At 41.9% G+C, this 16,684-nt stretch overlaps 1 protein-coding gene across 1 annotated transcript in view; it reads right to left on the bottom strand.

Moving 5' to 3' along the window:
- LOC106883959 (Fanconi anemia group A protein) overlaps nt 1-16,684 on the bottom strand; it is an 86,412-nt gene that overhangs the window by 56,085 nt on the left and 13,643 nt on the right. The window contains exons 3-7 of the mRNA XM_089349982.1: nt 13,850-13,991; nt 12,653-12,786; nt 11,920-12,030; nt 10,810-10,905; nt 423-479 (exon numbers count right to left, since the gene is read on the bottom strand). Of these exons, the coding sequence (XP_089206108.1) occupies nt 423-479; nt 10,810-10,905; nt 11,920-12,030; nt 12,653-12,786; nt 13,850-13,991 (540 nt within the window). The remainder of the gene's footprint in view (nt 1-422; nt 480-10,809; nt 10,906-11,919; nt 12,031-12,652; nt 12,787-13,849; nt 13,992-16,684) is intronic.

Raw genomic sequence — 16,684 nt, 5'->3', positions numbered from 1 at the left:
ATTGGTGTCAGTATTGACCCTGTTCCAAGCCGACTGTGTTCTCACAGACTCTCAATATTGTGATTGTCCACGAATTGAGATTCACAATGGCAGACAGTAGGAGGAATGAATAAGATGACAAGAGAATATCATCAAATTTATACAAAACTGTTTGATTAAATATTCTTTTTCCTTTTTGCCCATTATAAAATTGAAATTCAAAGACTGATGATGTCATTCCATCAATGTGTGGATGCTGGTTGCTCTCGTTCATACTTTAAATTTCTATAATTTTGAATTTTTATCACTTCTTATTTTGAACTCAACAAAGACAGATTTACTGTTGAAATATCGTTCAACCAATAAAATGTTTATTACAATCGAACCACGCTCTTCATCTTGACTGATAATAATAATAAGAAATAATAATAATAGCTACTGACCTGATTTTCTGCTGTGCTGTGGTAGTCACAGCTGCTTGATGACTTGAAAATGGATTGCTAAATGAGAAAGAAATAAATCTATAAATTATATTTAACAGACAATGGGAGACATATTTCGTTAACTTTGGTGTTTAGAAAATTCTACAATAGTGAAGACATCTTTATCATTAGGTAAAAAAAAACCCAACAAAAATGAACAGCAACTGGACCTTGGGACAGACCATATAAGGTGACTGTCATCACCCTGGACTATTAAATAACTTCAAGGAATCGTTGACAAGTGCAGGCATGGCTGTATGGTAAGAAGTTTGCTTCTCAACCACATGGGTACTTGCCCAAGGTCCTATTGTGTGACACCTTGGGCAAATGTCTTCATCTATAGCCTCAGGCCAACCAAAGCTTTGTGAGTGGATTCGGGAAAGGGAAACTGAAAGAAGCCTGTTGTGTGTGTGTGTGTGTGTGTGTGTGTGTGTGTGCAGATGTGGCTGTGTGGTAAGAAGCTTGCTTCCCAACCACATGGTTCCAGGTTCAGTCCCAGTGTGTGGCACCTTGGGCAAGTGTCTTCTACTATAGCCTCGGACCGACCAAAGTCTTGTGAGTGGATTTGGAAAATGGAAACTGAAAGAAACCCGTTGTGTGTGCGTGTGTATATGCATTTATGTGTGTCTTTGTTTGTCTCCACCACCATCGCTTGACAACCGATGTTGGAGTGTTTATGTCCCTGTAACTTAGCAGTTTGGCAAAAGTGACTGATAGAATGAGTACTAGGCTTATAAATAAATCCTGGGGTCGATTTGTTCGACTAAAGGGCGGTGCTCCAGGATGGCCGCAGTCAAATGACTGGAACATTAAAGAGAATATATCTCGTTGTTTGGTTAAGAAGTTTGCTTCTCAACCATCAGGTTTTGGGTTCAGTCCCACTGCTTGGAACCTTGGGCAAGCATCTTCTTCTGTAGCCCCGTGATGATTAAATACAGGTGAGTGGATTTGGCAGATGGAAACTGAAAGAAGCCTGTTGTAAGTGTGTGTCTCCATGAAATGGGCTTCCAAATGGCACCCAACAACCAATTTCAAAGACTTGAACTTAAGTTTGGACTGAAGATACTTGTCCAAAGTTTTGTGTAGTGGGATTGAAACAGAATTGAAGTAGTAGAAAGGCTAGGAACTCCCATAGAATTCCTGATCAATAGAACATACCCTGAAAAACTAGGAATGCAGTCTATCGATTAAGATGTAGAGAGGGACGATACAGAAACACAACATATATTGGAGAGAGAGCCCATAGCATAGGAGAGGTGAGAACATAAGAGAAAAGCTAATCAAAGCTATACTGACATGCTAAACTAGAACACAGGGGTTTGCTAGATAACACAGGGGTTAAATCCTATCCACACAAAATAGAGAATAGTCCAAACCTGTAACAGAAAGCATGACTGAAATAGAAACATCCCTATCCCAAAATGGCTGGAGACAGAATAAGGGAACAGAAAAAGAAAATGGAGACACAAATATACATATATATATATATATATGCAGACGTATGACACATATGCACATGCCAAACACATAGACGCACACACAGGCAGAGACTCAAACATGAACAGTGATGTGTACCACATACAGACAAGATGGAGTAAGCAGAAAGAGAGGGAGACAAAGTGAAGAGAAACAAATAGTCATTGAAGAATTTACAGAAGTAAAGATCTTTAACAAAATAACCAATAACAATAATAATAAAGCAGAAGTGAAAGTCAAGCAGTGCATGTGTTTATTGGCAAAATGACCGTCACCAAATATAGAAATATCTGTTTCAATACTGAATTTCACATCAAGAATCTTACAAGACAAACACATAAACGTGCGCGTGTGTATCTATATGTACATCTACGATTACACAGGGGAATGGGGGTTAATCAGTACTTGTCAGGTACTTTATTTTATAAACCCAAAAAGAAAGAAAGGAAAAGTTGATCATGGCAGGATTGGAACTTAGGTTGAGGCCTGGAGAAAAGATTTGTCACTTAGCATTTGTTTGACGCACTAACAATTCTGTCAGCTTGCTGCCCTATGTATGTGCATCTATGCACACGCATAAAACACTGACAGTCACGGTTGTAAAACAGGCATTGAATGTTTACACACATGCACATACATATGTATACATATGAAGAACAATCAAGCCATTCATACAGATATACTCCCCCCCCCCCCCATACACACAGTCCTATTCTCAGTCTACATAAAAATACAGAAAACTGGGGCAAATACATCTTTGGCTGCTGGAATAAACTTAGTCATCCTCTTTATTTTTTTCCTCTCTCTCTCTGATTGTTACACAGCCACACACACACACACACTATATCGTTGCTGTTATGCTAAACTGTTGTCTATCCAAATGAGTTTTTTTTTTTCCAATATTTATTTTTACATGTAACAGCCGGTTCTTTTGGTCAAACTATCGTATTTCCAGTTGCATCAGATGCCAAAACATCAAAATTTGTTAAAGCTTTAGACTTATGATGCTTTATATGTATGTATGTATTTATTTACTCTCACTCTAACAGACACGAGGATTATACAAATATTGTAAAAATGGACACAGGTTGCTGATCAAATTGTGTTGGTCAGGTGTGTGTGTGTGTGTGTGTGTGTGTGTGTAGGTTTGGTGATGTAAACATGAAAAGTATAACTCAAAACAACGGTATATACATTCTTTTATTCTTTTACTTGTTTCAGTCATTGACTCTGGCCATGCTGGAGCACCGCCTTTAGTCGAACAAACCACCCCCAGTACTTATTCTTTGTAAGCCTAGTACTTATTCTGTCGGTCACTTTTGCCGAACTGCTAAGTTACAGGGATGTAAACACACCAGAATCGGTTGTCAAGCGATGTTGGGGGGACAAACACATAAGCACATATATATACACAACGGGATTCTGTCAGTTTCCATCTTTGGTCGGCACGAGGCTATAGTGGAAGACATATACATATACATACATATATCACTTGAGTGTAGCCGTTGCCAATACCATCTGACTGGCCCTCATGCTGGTGGCACGTAAAAGCACCCACTACACTCTCGGAGTGGTTGGCCTTAGGAAGGGCATCCAGCTGTAGAAACTCTGCCAGATCAGATTGGAGTTTGGTGTAGCCATCTGGTTCACCAGTCCTCAGTCAAATCGTCCAACCCATGGTAGCATGGAAAACAGACGTTAAATGATGATGATGATGAATTACATAAAACTGTCAAATCTAATTCCATAGACAACAAATTGAAATTTGTTGCCCCAGTGTTATCATAGGTACAAGTGTGGCTGTGTGGCAAGAAACCTGCTTCCCAATCACATTGTTATGGATTCAATTCCACTGTGTAGCACATTCTACTATAGCCTCAGGCTGACCAAAGTCTTGTGAATGGATCTGCTAGACAGAAAGTGGAAGAGCCTGTTGTATGCAGGTATGTGTGTGCGTCCCACAGCTACTTGGCAAGCAGTGTTGATGTCTAAAGTCCCCATAACTTAACAGTTTAGCAAAAGTGAGAGTAAGTACCAAGCTTAAAAAAAAAAAAAAAAAAAAAAAATCACTGGGGTCAAGTTATTCTTCAAAGAAGTGCTCCAGCATGGCCACAGTCGAATGACTGAAGCAAGTAAAAGATAAAACAAAATATCATAAACTTGTTTGTTAAAGGTTACGAAGCTGTGACATTTTGTCCAAAAGTCGTCTCTTTAAAGACGTATTGTTCTAAAAAACTCTGCGTATCTGGAAGCTAAGAGAAACGAAATCATCCAAACGAGCAGAAATAACTTCACTCTCATTCACTTTGAGGACAATCTTGTTTCACGAAGCTCTGAAACATGCAGTGCCTTTTTTTTTAACACAATACATCTTTAAAGGGACCTCCTTCAGATGAAGTAATGCACCTTAGTAACATTAAGAAGACCTGGCATGAGATGGTGAAGCACAACCTTCTAATGTTGGGCCTCGTGGAGGCGATGACAAGTGACCGAGACCTTTGGAGATATGCTGTGCTTGAGAAGACTGAGCCGAGAAGACCATAACCGTGGCCTATGCCATTGCAGCATAACCAGCCCATTTAAGGATACCCTTCAACCACTGGGCAATAAACTGCGCTTGTGAAGACCCTTTGAGTCAAGTGAAGTCATTGTCATGGTTGATGACAGTACTGCATGATTGGTACCCATGCTGGTGGTATGTAAAAAACACCATTCGAGCGTGAACGTTACCAGTGCCACCTGACTGGCTCCTATGCTGGTGGCATGAAAAAAAGCACCATTTGAGTGTGGTCGTCGCCAGTGCCCCTGACTGGCTCCTGTGCCAGTGGTACGTAAAAAGCATCATTCAAGCGTGGCTGATGCCAGTGGCACCTAACTAGCCCCCGTGCCGGTGGCACTTAAAAAAGCACCCGCTACACTCGTGGAGTGGTTGGTGTTAGGAAGTGGTTTGCTGAATCAGATTGGAGCCTGGTACAGCCTTCTGGCTTGCCAGCCCTCAGTCAAACCTTCCAACCCATGCCAGCATGGAAAGCAGATGTTAAACAATGATGATTAAGTGTGTGGTATTGATAATGTTTACGTTCCTATGATGCTTTGAGCACAAAATTTGAACATACACACACGCATGTGTATTTGAACAACTGCTACCACTCCTCTTTTCTCTAACTGCATACTTCACCAGCTTTTCTTTGATATCACTTATCTTTCTTACAAACCCCAAACAATTTCACTTGCCATCCCCTCCACATTCTTAATAACGTCTCTTCTATCCCTATTCTACATTGACCATTCTTCTGAGTCACCAAATTATCTCTCCTCGGGTCTTAGTCTTGTAGGCAGAGTCTCATATACAACAGACACATACAAACAAATAAATACTAATACAAATTGCACCACAATGCACACACACACAAACAATACACATACACACAGACCTATTACAACACATACACAATATACATACACAAATAACACACACACACAGACCCAGACATAATATATAGACAGACAATACACATACACACACACACGTGTTTACTAGCATTACGAAAAGCCCATTTTTATTTTTAGCTTACTTTAATTTTCAGGTTAACAGCTCTGGGCTTTATACATACACATGCACACAGACACACAGACACACTGAGAGTTGTATACATGCATTCCACATCTAAAGTCTGTCTGTCTGTCTCTCTCTCTCTCTCTGCATGTATTAATCTTGATGTCTTTCTCACTTTCTCCAGCGTTTATACACACTAAGTCTTACTTGGCATTTTCTCATTGGTAGGTATAAATATATTCTTTCTTTCTTCTCTCTCTCTCTCTCGCTCTTTATCCCTCTCGTTACACACAAATACTTTCTCATTGTGAGTATACATAAGTACATCATCATCATCATCATTTAACATCCATTTTCCATCATAAGTTGGATAGTCTGACGAGAACTGACAAGCCCCAGGGGTGTGCCAGGCTCTTCTGTCTGTCTAGGCATAGTTTCTATGGCCAGGTGTCTTTCCTAATACCAACCACTTTGCACTGGTGCCATTTTACATGGCACAGCACCAGTGGGGTCACTAGATAACTTGCAAGACAGGACAAAGTACCCTCGCCTGGGGGGGGGGGGTATTGAGGGAGGTGGTTTTGTGCCAGTCGATGAGAGGTTAAAACGTTCAATAGAGAGAGAGAAATAGGGGATTTGCTGTAGAAGAGACACAAGGAGATCCCAGCTGGAGAAGGGAGGAGAGATAGAGAGAGAGTAAGGGAGACAGTGGTGGATATGTGTCAGGACATACCTTTAAGGTCGTATATATGTATATATATACATATATATATATATATATATATCATCATTTAACGTCTGCTTTCCAGGCTGGCATGGGTTGGACGGTTTGATTGAGGACTGGCAAGCTGGGAGGCTGCACCAGGCTCCAATTTGATTTGGCATGGTTTCTACAGCTGGATGCCCTTCCTAACGCCAACCACTCCAAGAGTGTAGTGGGTGCTTTTTGTGTGCCGCTGGCACGAGGGCCAGTAAGGCAGCACCAACAACGACCATGCTTAAATGGTGCTTTTTATATGCCACCGGCATGGGAGCCAGTAAGGTGGTACTGGCATTGACCACATTTGAATGATGCTTTTTACGTGCCACTGGCACAGGAGCCAGTTAGGTGGTACTGGCATCGACCATGTTTGAATGGTGCTTTTTACATGCCAGATGACATAGGAGCCAATCAGGCGGCACTGGCAATGACCGTGTTCGAATGGTGCTTTTTACATGCCATTGGCATGGAAGCCAGTCAGGCGGCACTAGCATCGATTGTGAGGCCAAAATTCTTGCAAGCAGTGGAAAAATATTTCATGCTCTGCTGCACCTGGGCCTCTGTACTTAGTGCACAGCTGTTTGCAATCAGAAAGTCATGCACCAAGTCCTCTTTCACCTTGGTCTTCACCTGTAGACTCCGCAGGTCGAAGAGTCTGCCAGGAGTCCTCAATCTGATCTGGTTCATTGTCATTACAGAAAGCATCCAACAGCATGGCTGAGAACATTATGCAGAAGGGGCAAGTACAGAACCTTGCTTGACTCCATCAGTGACTGAGAATGCATTGGAAGAATCACCACTGCCCAGTCCTTGAGCAAGCATGCTACTGCGGAACTGTTGCACCAAACTAAGGAATTTGTCTGGGCAGCCAAACTTTCCTAGGATCTTCTTCAATCCATTCTTTTTCCTCCATAAATCTTCTCTCTTTCTTTTTCTATTTTATTCTCTTCTTCGCTTCCCTTCTCCTCCAACTACACCTCCACAACCTCTGTAGTCTCTCTCCATTTTTTATCTCTACTTCCTTATAATGTTGGAACACCATTATAACTGACATCCATCTATTAATTAACCCGGTTAACGAGGATACAGGATTAGTCCAATTATAATTCTTTTAACATTTAATGATGATTCCCACATAAGCAGAGAAAGAGCACTGTCTTTCTCTTCTCAGGGAAACATAACTAAAAAACAAACAAAAAACAAAGAGCAAACAACAATTTTCCTCTTATTCCCATTAAACATCCCTCCCTCCCTCTCTGTGCCATCAATGTTCCACTCTTCTCTATCTCTCTCTGACTACCCAGCCTCTTTAGCTCCCACCCCACATAATCAGTCGCCCTCTCATCTTTCACTATTTTCTTCTCTCCCTCCCTCCTCACTACACAGCTATCTTTCCCCCACTCTCATTTTCTGTTAGCTCCTCTTCTTCCCTCTCTCTTACACTCCTACACTTCTATTCATGGACATTAAACAATTATATGTGTGTGTGCCCCTGACAGGCTCCTGTGCCAGTGGCATCATGTGAATGTAGCCAATCCCAGTGCCCCCTAATTGGCTCCCGTGCTGGTGACATGTAAAAAGCACCATGCAAATATGGTCGATGTCAGCGCCCCTGACTGGCTCCCGTGCTGGTGACATGTAAGAAGTACCTGCTACACTCTCGGAGTGGTTGGCATTAGGAAGGGCATCCAGCTGTAGAAGCCTTGCCAGATCAGATTGGAGCCTGGTGCAGCCTTCTGGCTTGTCAGTCCTCAGTCAAACCGTCCAACCCATGCCAGCATGGAAAACGGATGTTAAACGAACGATGATGATAATCAAGGATAAAATCTGTAGAGGATTTTATCAAGTAACTAGTATGTAAAAAAACCATTTAGGTAAAAATTAATACAATGTATTTCACTTTTAATACGCAGTATCATCATCAACATCGTTTAACGTCCACTTTCCATGCTGGCATGGGTTGGACGGTTTGACTGTGGTGTGGAGAGCCAGGAGGCTGTACCAAACTCCAATCTGATCTGGTAATGTTTCTACAGCTGGATACCCTTCCTAATGCCAACCAGTCCAAGAGTGCAGTGGGTGCTTTCTACGTGCCACCGACACAGGGGCTAGTCAGAGGATACTGGCATCGGCCACATTCGAATGGTACTTTTTACATGCCACGGGTATGTATCTATATATAGAACATACCCTCCTATCCCTTCTGTACTACTTACCCCTTACCACTGTGGGTAGACCTCCAATACATCTCCAACACCTATTTCTCTCTCTCTCTCCTCCGACTGTTCCTCTATCTTTCTAATTTTCTTCCACCATCCCCGTCCCTCGTCCTACTGGACTTGCCAAGGATCTCCTCTACAGAAAGGTAACCATCTTGGTCCCTTTCTCATACTCCAAGCTCTTACATGACATACAGCTACATCTCTTCGTTCCACTCCCCCTCTCAACTAAGAGGTCCTTTGTTTTGCAAGTTATTTGGCAACCCCGCGGATGCTGGTGTCATGCAAAGAGCACCCAGTATGCTCTGTAAAGTGGTTGGCTTTAGGAAGGGCATCCATGTCAAGAAACCATTTAACGTGCTGGCATGGGTTGGATAGTTTGACAGGATGATGATGATGATGATTTTAAGATCCATCAAGCCAAGAGAAAACATAATAGTGACCGATGCCAGTGCTGCCTACTTGGCACCTGTGCCGGTGGCACATAAAAAAAAACCCTTGACTTTTCTCTATATACCATGCTTGAGAAGACCTGTCAAACCAAGTGAAAATGTAGTCATGGCTGATGCTAGTGTCGCCCACATGGCGCCATATAAAAAGCATTGATGTTGGTGCCACGAAAAAAGCACTGGTGTTAGTGTCATGTAAAAAGCACTCAGCACACTCTGTAAAGTGGTTGGCATGAGGAAGGGCCTCCTGCCATAAAAAAAAAACAGACAATGGAGCCTAGTGCAGCCCCTGACCTTACCAGCTCCTGTCAAACCATCTAACCCATGCTAGCATGGAAAATGGATGTTAAATGATGATGACAATGTCTATCAGGTTTAGCACCCAACTATGTAACAGTTTGCATGTTACCAGTTAGCCTCACCACCAGCCTTACATAAAGAACAACAGACATAAACTTTCCATTTGGCAACTTTGTTATTGTAAATTTTCGACCAAACACCAAAAGTCAGTTTCCTGGGGAAATCCACTTTACACATTGGATGTTAGCCTCATTCAGGTCTCTTACATTTTTCATCCATCCACTTCCTTTATTTTTCTTTTTTCCATTCCCCCCCCTCTCTCTCTCTTCTGTCCATTATTATCATTATTATAATTATAATTATTATTATTCATTCACCTCCTCCCCACATCTTCAAATTTTTGCTTCTTTATTATCATCTCTCACTCTTATATACATACATCAGCATCATAATCGTTTAACGTCCTCCTCCCATGCTGGCATGGGTCGGACAGTTTGACAAGAGCCGGCCAGGCAGGAGCCTGCACCAGACTTCTGTGTCTGTTTTGGCAGGTTTTTAATGGCTGGGTGCCCTTCCTAACACCAACCACCCAGCAGAATGGACTGAGTGCTTTTTATGTGGCACCTGCACAAGCAAGGTCAGTTTTGGCAAGGTTTTCACAGCTGGATGCCCTTCTGAACACACACACATATATACATATATAAAATATCATTTATGCAACGCTATGCACTCATTTTCTTTTTACCCATTTCTAGAATATTCTTGGAATATTTTTTGTGTGATGTCTGTTTCTGTCTCTTTCTTTGCCTCACTTTTGCTTTCCTCTCTCCCTTTCCCTCTGTAATACTTTTTTCTGTCCCTCTGCCCTCCACGACCCTTTCTCTCTCCTCCCTTTATCACACGACCCATGACCATCTGAACCTTTTTCATTCTTTTTCTGCTTTGCTTTTACCAGCACACTAATTTAAAAAATCATGGTAGAGGCCTTGGTCTCGGAGACCACTCATGTCTAGAAGCTGAGGTTGGGGTTAAGCAAGGGCATGCTCCCCGGAGAAAATCCAGCACCAAAAGAAAAAGCCTCATGATAGCAAAGGAGAATGGGCACCAGCCAACCCAAAGGTTGGGGTGGGCTGCACCTGCCTACCTCAGTTACTATGGCATTGAGGTAGGTCCGGCCACCCCCGTTAACAGGGACAAAACCTGGATTTAAAACACTGGCTGATGATGATGATGATGATGTTGACCAGGTCGGTCGCGCTTCTTTGTGTTCCTTCATGATTTGTTTATTTCTTCCTTTGTTCTGACTTTCTATCTGCCCCTTCTGAATGGGAGAAGAGGAAGGAGAGTAAAAGGCAGGAAGGGGGGGGATTCAGGTGGTCTAGAGAGGGGGGGGGGGCAAAGGAAGAAGTGATAGGAAGCAAGGTGGGAGAGGGAAGGAGGTGAATAATCAAGGGATAGACTAGAAGTAAACGTGGAGATGAGAAATCTCCAAACACTGTGCTGACAGTGTTGATGACAAGACAAACTCTGTAGGAAATTGACATTGGACAAGAAGGGAAGAATAAAAAAAAAATATTGAAATAATTACCTTCAAATCAATAAGACGTGTCTTAACGAGAGTTGTATATTCAGAGTACACTTCAGAACATTGTGCAGGTACAAAAGGAGCTTTCATGAGGTGTGCCTGAGCAACAAGAGTAAGAAAAATATATTAAAGAATAACTTTTTATGAGTGTTGGAACAGATCATCGTTTAACGTCAGCTTTCCATGCTGGGACAGAGGTAATCTTCTGACCATTGAAGGGATACTTGGCAACCTCAGTAGGACAAGGAAGGAGAGAAAGAGAGAGACAGTCAAGGTGAGAGAGAGAGAGAGAGAGAGAGAGAGAGAGAAAGAGAGAGAGAGAGAAAGAGAAAGAGAGAGAGAGAGGGCCTGCCCACGGGGAAAAGTTGGGAAATAATACTACAATTATATATATATCCTCACAGAAGCAATGAAAAAAAGACCGAGACCTCTTGAGGTATGCTGTGACTGAGAAGACCCGGCAAATAAAGTGAGTCCACAGCTGTAACCTATACCAGTGTTATATAACCAGCCCACTCAAAAGTACCTTGGATCATAGGGCGACATGCCGTGCTTGAGGAGACCTATTGAGTCAAGTACATCAAAATCAAATCAAATCAAATGGAAATTGTAGTTGTGATCCCCGTGCCGGTGGCTCGTAAAAAGCACCATTTGATCGTGGCCAATGCCAGCGCCACCTTGACTGCCTTCTGTGCCGGTGGCATGTAAAAAGCACCATCCGAACATGGCTGATGCCAGCGCCACCTTGACTGGCTTCTGTGCCAGTAGCACATAAAAAGCTCCATCTGATCGTGGTCGATGCCAGTTCCCTCTGGCTCCTGTGCTGGTGGCACGTAAAAAAGCACCCACTAGACTCCCAGAGTGGTTGGAATTAGGAAGGGCATCCAGCTATAAAAACACTGCCAGATCAGACTGGAGTCTGGTGCGGCCTCCTGGCTTCCCAGACCCCAGTCGAACCAACCCACCCATGCCAGCATGGACAACAGACATTAATCGATACTGCTGCTGCTGATGATGACATAAATCCTCTCCACACACACACACACACACATATATATATACCGTATAGTATTTATCATATACAATTTTCATTGATTCCTAAACTGAACTCACCTTCAGATGAATTGCAGATTCAACGGGTACCAAATCAGACAACAGTTTGATAAGAAAGGTGAAACTTTTCTGGCTGTTTGCAATCGACTTATTTGAAGAACCAAATGTTAGCTGCAACAAAGAAAAACAGGAACATTCTAGATTAATTTCTTCTGGCAAAATTTTTGTTTGTTTGTTAATGTTTCATAAACATTATTAAGAGGTTGCCGAGTAAGAGAACAATCCATGATGGGGGTACGATATGTTTGGAGAGGAGGGGTTAATTGGCAATCCTTCGGTTACGATGACAAGAGTTCCAGTTGATCTGCTCAATGCAACAACCTGCTCTTGAAATTAACATGCCTTAATAATAACAACAATCATAATAATAATAATAATAATAATAATAATAACAGATGAACAAAAGGCAAAGTTGAGAGATATGACAGGTTAGCTTGGGAAGTTAAACAGTTGTGATTGATGAAAAAGGTGGTAGTAGTACCAGTAATTGTCGGAGCCCTGAGAACAGTGAGTAGAAATCTTGAGAAGTACATGGAACAAATAGGGGCTGCAATAAGGGTGGAGCACTTGCAGAAAACAGCACTGCTTGGAACCACTCGAATACTCCGGATGGTGCTCGAAAAATAAGGGGTGTTACCTTAGTTCACTGGTAGTGAACAGCTGACACCGTAGTACATCTCCAGCGCTAGAAGCTGTGCAAAGATAATAATAATAATAATAATGTGGAACATACCTCGACCCATTCAGGGTATGAAGGGAAGACGTGAGGCCCTTCAAAGCAAGCTTGTCGGGCAAAGAGAAGTGCAGATATGGAACTCTCAACCTCCAGATTTTCCAATCCTTGTTTTAGCATTTCATTGACAGAACCTAAAGAAATAAAGGTCTTATTTATGATGATGACGATGATGATATATCTATATATAAGCAGTTGTCATCACTAACCAGCATCAACTTCCATTTACATCAGGTAGAATGACAGGTGTACAGCACAAACCAATCGATTATCAATGTCCTAACTTCACCAGTAGTTGTGGACTCACTGAGTTCTATCAGTCTAGTTCTGAAAGGACATCACTGGTTCACCCCACCCACTGACCCAGTTCCCATACAATGACAACATTGGATCTATTCACTAATCAAAACTTAACACAGTTATTCATTCTAGTGCAGGCATGGCTGTGTGGTAAGAAGATTGCTTCCTAACCACATGGTTCTAGGTTCAGTCCCACTGCATAGCATCTTGCGCAAGTGTCTTCTACTATAGCCTCGGACCGACCAAAGCCTTGCGAGTGGATTTGGTAGACAGAAACTGAAAGAAGCCCATCGTGTGTGTGTATATATGCATGTGTGCATACACATACACACACACATATATATATATATATATATATATATATATATATATATATATATATAGGCGCAGGAGTGGCTGTGTGGTAAGAAGCTTGCTTCCCAACCACATGACTCCGGGTTCAGTCCCACTGTGTGACACCTTAGGCAAGTGTCTTCTACTATAGCCTCAGGCTGACCAAAGCCTTGTGAGTGGATTTGGTAGACAGAAACTGAAAGAAGCCCGTCATGTGTGTGTGTGTATATATATATATATATATATATATATATATATTTATGTGTGTGTGTGCTCCCGCCATTGCTTGACAACAGATGTTGATGTGTTTATGTCCCTGAAACCTAGTGGTTCAGCAAAAGAGAACGATAGAATAAGTACTAGGCTAATAAAGAATAAGTCCTCGGGTTGATTTCTTTGGCTAAAGGTGGTGTTCCAGCATGGCCACAGTGAAATGACTGAAACATGTAAAAGACTAAAAGAGTCAACACACACTCTACTTTGAAAGTTCTCCAGTTGAAAAAAAAAGGTACAACAATTCAAAATTCAAAAATTCCCAGTTTTATCAAAATCTCTTCAACTTACTTTTCAAAAGTCTTGGAGCAGTTTGGAAGCAGATGAGGAATGTGGAAGTAAAACTCAGCAAGGTGCACCAGTTGAAGTCATCTGCTTCTAAAAGACTTTGGATAACACTGAGGACAGCATTAGCATCCAAAACAGCAAAGAACTGTAAAAAGAACCAGAAGAGTCAAAAGACATTCTTGGAATACTGGAAGATAAAAATGGTGAAATGTTTAAATAAAGGGTTGGAATAAAAAAAAAGACAAAATCGTTGATTTGTTCCAATACTCATTGATAGGGGGAGATGTAAAGGGAGCTCTGTGGGTGAAGTCTCTGGATAAGGCTTCCCAACGAATTCCCAATGGCGAGGGAAGAGGAACCTGCTGACCTAGTCAATGACCGAGTATTTGGGGGCCAAGGCGGATGGTTGTGGTTAACAGCCTGGAGAGAAATGGGCACTGCTGAGCTAATGTGTCTATGATACATTCATGGTGTGATAATCAGACTAGAATCCATATCAGGTCAGTCATTACCACGGGTCAACATCAAAGAGTAGACAGGCCTCAATTTTGCTGACTCACAGAAATCCATTAGGAGTGGTGAAATCTGCTGGTGATGTCATCAATGAATGCTCCAACAACCATCCAATCAAAGGATAGGAAGGAAGGCAGGCTATACACACACACACACACACATTGTCTATGTTAACAACTGTCATTAATGCTAATGAGTATTTTCATTATGAGTGTTGTTTCAATTAATTAAATGTTAATTAACTACATTAAGTTTGTTACCACTGAATAATGCACATTATTTTGGCATTTTAATATTTGTATCTGAATTCTTAGATTTAAAAGAAATGCCATAAAACCAAGAAATCCTAAAAGCCATTAGTGACACAAGACTAATGAGTAAAATAACATTTTATATCAGTATTTCCAAAAACTACACTTTACTACCCTTATCTCATCATCATTTAATGTCTGTTGTCCATGGGCTAACCAAGGCTGGTAAGCTGCACCAGACTCTAGTCTGATTTGGCATGCTTTCTATGGCTGGATGCCTCCTTCCTTATGCCAACCACTTTATAGAGTGTGTGCTGGGTACTTTTACATGGCACCACATGGGCACTTTTATGTGGAACCACACAGTATAACATTAAGAAATGTTGGTGAAAAATTTCGTAATTATCTCACAATCATAAAGTTTTATTTTTTTTAAGATTCCAAAGATTCCAAGACTGTAAGACACAAATGGTCAGACTTTACATCTCACAATGTAATTAACATATTGAAGTTAATTCAGGTAGGATACTCATAATTGTCATAATTTAACATTTAATGTTCCATGTTGGTATGAATTAAAAGGTTTGACAGGATCTGACGGGGTCTGAAGACTGCATTGTGCGTCAATGTCTGCTTTGGCAGGGTTTTTATGGCTGGATGTCCTTCGTAATGCCTGTGTTAGTACCATGTAAAAGCACCCAGTCCACACTGTAAAGTGGTCGGCACTAGGAAGGGCAGCCAGCTGAAGGAACCATGCCAAAACAAACAATGGAACCTGGTATAGCTCTCCAGCCTTGCCAGCTCCCTCCAAACTGTCCAACCCATGCCAGCATGGAAAATGGATGTTAAAGGATGTTGATAATCTACTAAATGTACCAGGTGCTTTTTTTTTTTATGCCATCACTAGTGACATTACCAAGCAGCCTGAAGGACTAAGATCCTCTTTGACTGAGTAGGGTTACAGTAAAAAGGAAGGTGGTTTTTATGCTATGGAGAAGATGGGTTAAAGTATGGGAGAAAAGCCCAGAACAGAACAAGTTTCTTGTAGAGGTTATTCACGCTATAGAAAGGAGGATAGAAGTGACGAGGGTGAAGCTGGAAAGAGAAGAAAAATAATGATACTGAGGGGTGAGGATGGCTCTTGAGGAACAAGGTCAGCAGAAGCAACTGGGCACAGGAACTCTCGTCAAATACTTGGCCCCCTTCTCATTTGCTTTTGCAATGCTAGTAAGGGTTAGATGAGTATTTTATGGTTGGATGCTCTTCCTGTTGCTAACTGCGTTTCACAAGTAAGGGATCTCATATTTCATGTCTTCAAAGGTGCAAAACCAGCAAACAGTTTGTTGGGAAGGAAAATGACAACATCACTGCTTCTATTTCATAGAACCTCACAGAAACACACAATCACCATTATCATCATCATCATCATCATCATTACCATGCTTGCATTGTAGCTATAACAGAAGACCCTTGCCCAAGATGGAGTGCAGTGGGACTGAACCTGAAACAAGATTCACCATCATCATCGTTTAACATCCATTTTCCAGGCTGGCATGGGTTGGACAGTTTAACAGGAACTGCACCAGATTCCATAGTTGTTTTTGGCCTGGTTTCTACCCCTGGATGCCCCTCCTAACCCCAACCACTCTACAGAATGTACTGGGTGCTTTTTTTACATGGCACCAGCTCCAACAGGGACACTAAGTACCTTGCAAAGACAAAAAAATCTGAACTGGGATTGGGAAGTGAATTTGTCAACACCACAGCAATGTTTACACCTATCTTTGATACTGCTGAATTGTTGAAGACTAGTCACTTGGATTAATTTTCACCAGAAAGCACCATTCGAGTGTGGTCGTTGCCAGTGCCACCTGACTGGCCCTCATGCCGGTGGCACATAAAAAGCACCCACTACACTGGTTGGTGTTAGGAAGAGCATCTAGCTGTAGAAACTTTGCCAGATCAGATTGGAGCCTGGTGCAGCCTTCTGGTTTGCCAGCACTCAGTCAAACCCATGCCAGCATGGAAAACAGATGTTAAATAAGGAGGATGATGAGGATGAGGATGAGGGTGA

This window comes from Octopus bimaculoides, chromosome 3 (genome assembly GCF_046866305.1).
Source record: "Octopus bimaculoides isolate indiv1 chromosome 3, ASM4686630v1, whole genome shotgun sequence".
NCBI lineage: Eukaryota > Metazoa > Mollusca > Cephalopoda > Octopoda > Octopodidae > Octopus > Octopus bimaculoides.
Note: the sequence above shows the minus strand (reverse complement) of the source record. Positions and strands in the feature narration are given on the sequence as shown.